Raw genomic sequence first — 2,310 nt, 5'->3', positions numbered from 1 at the left:
AAACCCCAGTTGATGTAAAAGTGAAATTTTTATATAAAACTTACATATCCTTGAAACCGTAATAAAGCATTCTGAATTTTGTCAGCTCATCAAAACCATTAATACGTGTCAACTATCTAAAGGAGACAACAAAGTAAAAAGTAGCCAATGAGTAATAGCTCAAATAACATAGTCTCTTCATACTCAATTAAGAGATTGCGGATTCGAATTTCATATCTTTGGTAAAAAAAAAAAAAAAAAATAAATAATAAGAATGATTTAATATTTAATATAATTGGACACCTCGACTAAATTGAGTAAATTGTTGCTTAATAAAATTAGATGAGATTGAAAAATGGAATCTATTAAAAATTTAATTGAAAATTAGTTAATAAATCAAGCCAATCTACAAGGAATTACAGTTTAATTAAACCCACGTGACACTGAATTTCATTAGATTGATTTTGTATCATGTAATTGCTTTTTTGCAAACACTATTTATGTATCAAAGTCAAATTTGCAAAAGTGACATTCTATGGGGTTTTTGCCTTTGGTGCAAAAATTCCATCAGTTTAACTAGTAGCTAACTAATCTAATTTAGATTTGTTGAGATTGAATAAACTTTAACAATAAATATAAAAAGGTACTCTTATGTAAAAAGTAAAAAATTCCAAAAGAGACATTTTTTTCTTCTTTTGGTGTCTTCGACTAGAAAGTGCACAAACTCAATTCAAACTTTCAAAGTGTTCGTTCCATCCATTTAATAAGTTTCCAACTCCTCTGTCTATATATTAACTCCTCTGTGGCTCTGTTTCTCAACTCAACACACACCAACATTGCAAGAAACAAATAAAATTGAGTTTACACAAACACATGGAGAAGAAAAACATAGATCCTAGAAAACCACATTGTTTGGTCTTATCTTACCCAGCACAAGGTCACATAAACCCCATGATCCAATTCTCAAAGCTCTTGGTACATGAAGGAGTGAAAGTAACACTAGCCACCACATGTTTCTATAGCAAGAGTTTACAAAAAGTGCCACCTTGCATATCACTTGAATCCATCTCTGATGGGTTTGATAATGGTGGGTTTGTTGAAGCTGGAAACTTTAAGGCCTATTTGGGCCGGTTTTGGGAAGTGGGCCCACAATCACTTTCTGAGCTTATAGAGAAACTTGCTAAATTAGGAAACCCTATAGATTGTATTGTCTATAATTCATTTTTGCCATGGGCATTGGATGTTGCTAAGAAATTTGGTATAGTTGGTGCTGTTTATCTCACTCAAAATTTGGGTGTGAATAGCATATACTATCATGTACAATTGGGGAAGATTAAGGTTCCTCTCATTGAGGATGAGATCTCACTTCCTTCTATGCCTAAACTTCAACCTGAGGACTTGCCTTCTTTCTTCCAAAAATGTGATGATGATGAAGATCAAGTTTTGCTTGACTTGTTAGTGGGTCAATTTTCCAACATTGATAAAGCTGATTGGATACTATGCAATGCAATCTATGAGCTGGATAAAGAGGTTAGTATTCGACGTTTTTACGAGTATTCTGTATTTATATTCACTCATACAATGTGAAAACGGTTATATATCAATATAAAAGAAAAATATTTTTTTTAAAGGGAAAAAAAAAGGTTTCATCCTTATATCAATATATAGATATAGAAGTTAAAAGTATATTTTTTGTTTGTAAAATTTTCAAAAAAAAATTTAGAATATTCCTTCCGGTCACTAACCTCTATTCCAAAACATCACGGTCACTACTGGTACCTCATCCTGCCGACTCACCCCAGATCCCACCATCTTCAGCATCGTTTCATTCCTTTGTCATTGTCCTCCTTCCACGTGCGGATGCTGAGGAATGCTAGGGAGCAGTAATTTTTGTGATTTGTAGCTATCAAATAACAATCAATAATAATTTTAATAGTGTGAGATTAGTATGAATTTCATCCAATAACTCACTTTTACTATCTTACTGTTAAAACTAACATAGAGAAAAACTAATAATCTGATATAAAACAGAGGAAGAAGAATTTTTTTATTCATACATTGAGTATAAGAGCTAGAAGTTTTATCAAGATTTTGTAAATTTTGGAAACTTATATACAGATACTACCAAACTAATTCTCTAATTAAATTATCTAACGTGTCATTCTCTAGTTATTTATTTTAATTTGTGTCATCTTCTAATTATTCATTTCAACTTATTTTTAACTAACTAATTCAGCTGCATATTACATTGTTACTTACTAAATTTGACTATATTATATAATTATAAAAATTATTATAATGTTATATATAGTTTATTTTCAATATAAAAAT

At 30.5% G+C, this 2,310-nt stretch overlaps 1 protein-coding gene across 1 annotated transcript in view; it reads left to right on the top strand.

Annotated features, from left to right (window-relative positions):
- Positions 750-2,310, top strand: part of LOC107638105 (UDP-glycosyltransferase 74G1-like) — a 2,789-nt gene continuing 1,228 nt past the window's right edge. Inside the window, exon 1 of the mRNA XM_016341278.2 lies at positions 750-1,509. Coding sequence (XP_016196764.1) covers positions 853-1,509 — 657 coding nt within the window. The 5' untranslated portion in view covers positions 750-852. The remainder of the gene's footprint in view (positions 1,510-2,310) is intronic.

Source organism: Arachis ipaensis, chromosome B04 (genome assembly GCF_000816755.2).
Source record: "Arachis ipaensis cultivar K30076 chromosome B04, Araip1.1, whole genome shotgun sequence".
Classification (NCBI taxonomy): Eukaryota; Viridiplantae; Streptophyta; class Magnoliopsida; order Fabales; family Fabaceae; genus Arachis; species Arachis ipaensis.
The sequence above is the reverse complement of the archived record's forward strand: the minus strand, read 5'-3'. Positions and strand labels throughout refer to the sequence as shown.